Here is a 718-nt window from a genome sequence, read left to right on the forward strand (position 1 = left end):
GGCGGGGAAGGGCTGCACCTGGGTGCCGGCGCTCGCCTCCTCCGCCTCCGTGAAGAACTTCTCGTATCGGTCCAGGTACGGCGGCCTCTCAGGTAGGAGGTAATAGTGCGTCGAGCTGACCTTCTTCCCGTTCTCGATGATGGGCAGGATGCAGGGGGCCCGGCTGGCAGAGCCTTCGCTGAGCTGTCTTTGCAGAGCTTTGCTGCTGACGTACTTGGGGTCCGGGGCGAAGCTCTGTCCTCCGCCTCCGTGAAGAACTTCTCGTATCGGTCCAGGTACGGCGGCCTCTCAGGTAGGAGGTAATAGTGCGTCGAGCTGACCTTCTTCCCGTTCTCGATGATGGGCAGGATGCAGGGGGCCCGGCTGGCAGAGCCTTCGCTGAGCTGTCTTTGCAGAGCTTTGCTGCTGACGTACTTGGGGTCCGGGGCGAAGCTCTGCGTGGGGGGCATGACCCCGTTGAGGTAAGACGGAAGGCTTTTGGGACTCGGGGTGCGGGAGTTGCTCCGGGACAAGGGTTCCCTGGGCGGCACTTTGGGGGGCCTGTCTTCGTCGCTGTAGGTGCTGGAAGTGACCTCTGCTGACCACCGTCTGTAGTCGGGCTTCACGGGCCGCGGAGGGATGGGGACCCTGGGGGGGACCTCGGGCTTGTCTGTGTCGGGGTGGGGGGAGGCTCGGTGGGTGTGGCCGTGCACCTTGATGGCCGGCTTGTGGAAGGACC

At 64.5% G+C, this 718-nt stretch overlaps 1 protein-coding gene across 1 annotated transcript in view; it reads right to left on the reverse strand.

Annotated features, from left to right (window-relative positions):
- The window catches only part of ERRFI1 (ERBB receptor feedback inhibitor 1), a 4,312-nt gene that overhangs the window by 1,841 nt on the left and 1,753 nt on the right, over positions 1-718 (reverse strand). The window contains exons 4-5 of the mRNA XM_005874372.2: positions 321-717; positions 2-120 (exon numbers count right to left, since the gene is read on the reverse strand). Of these exons, the coding sequence (XP_005874434.1) occupies positions 2-120; positions 321-717 (516 nt within the window). The remainder of the gene's footprint in view (position 1; positions 121-320; position 718) is intronic.

This window comes from Myotis brandtii, unplaced genomic scaffold (genome assembly GCF_000412655.1).
Source record: "Myotis brandtii unplaced genomic scaffold, ASM41265v1 scaffold434, whole genome shotgun sequence".
NCBI classification, from domain to species: domain Eukaryota; kingdom Metazoa; phylum Chordata; class Mammalia; order Chiroptera; family Vespertilionidae; genus Myotis; species Myotis brandtii.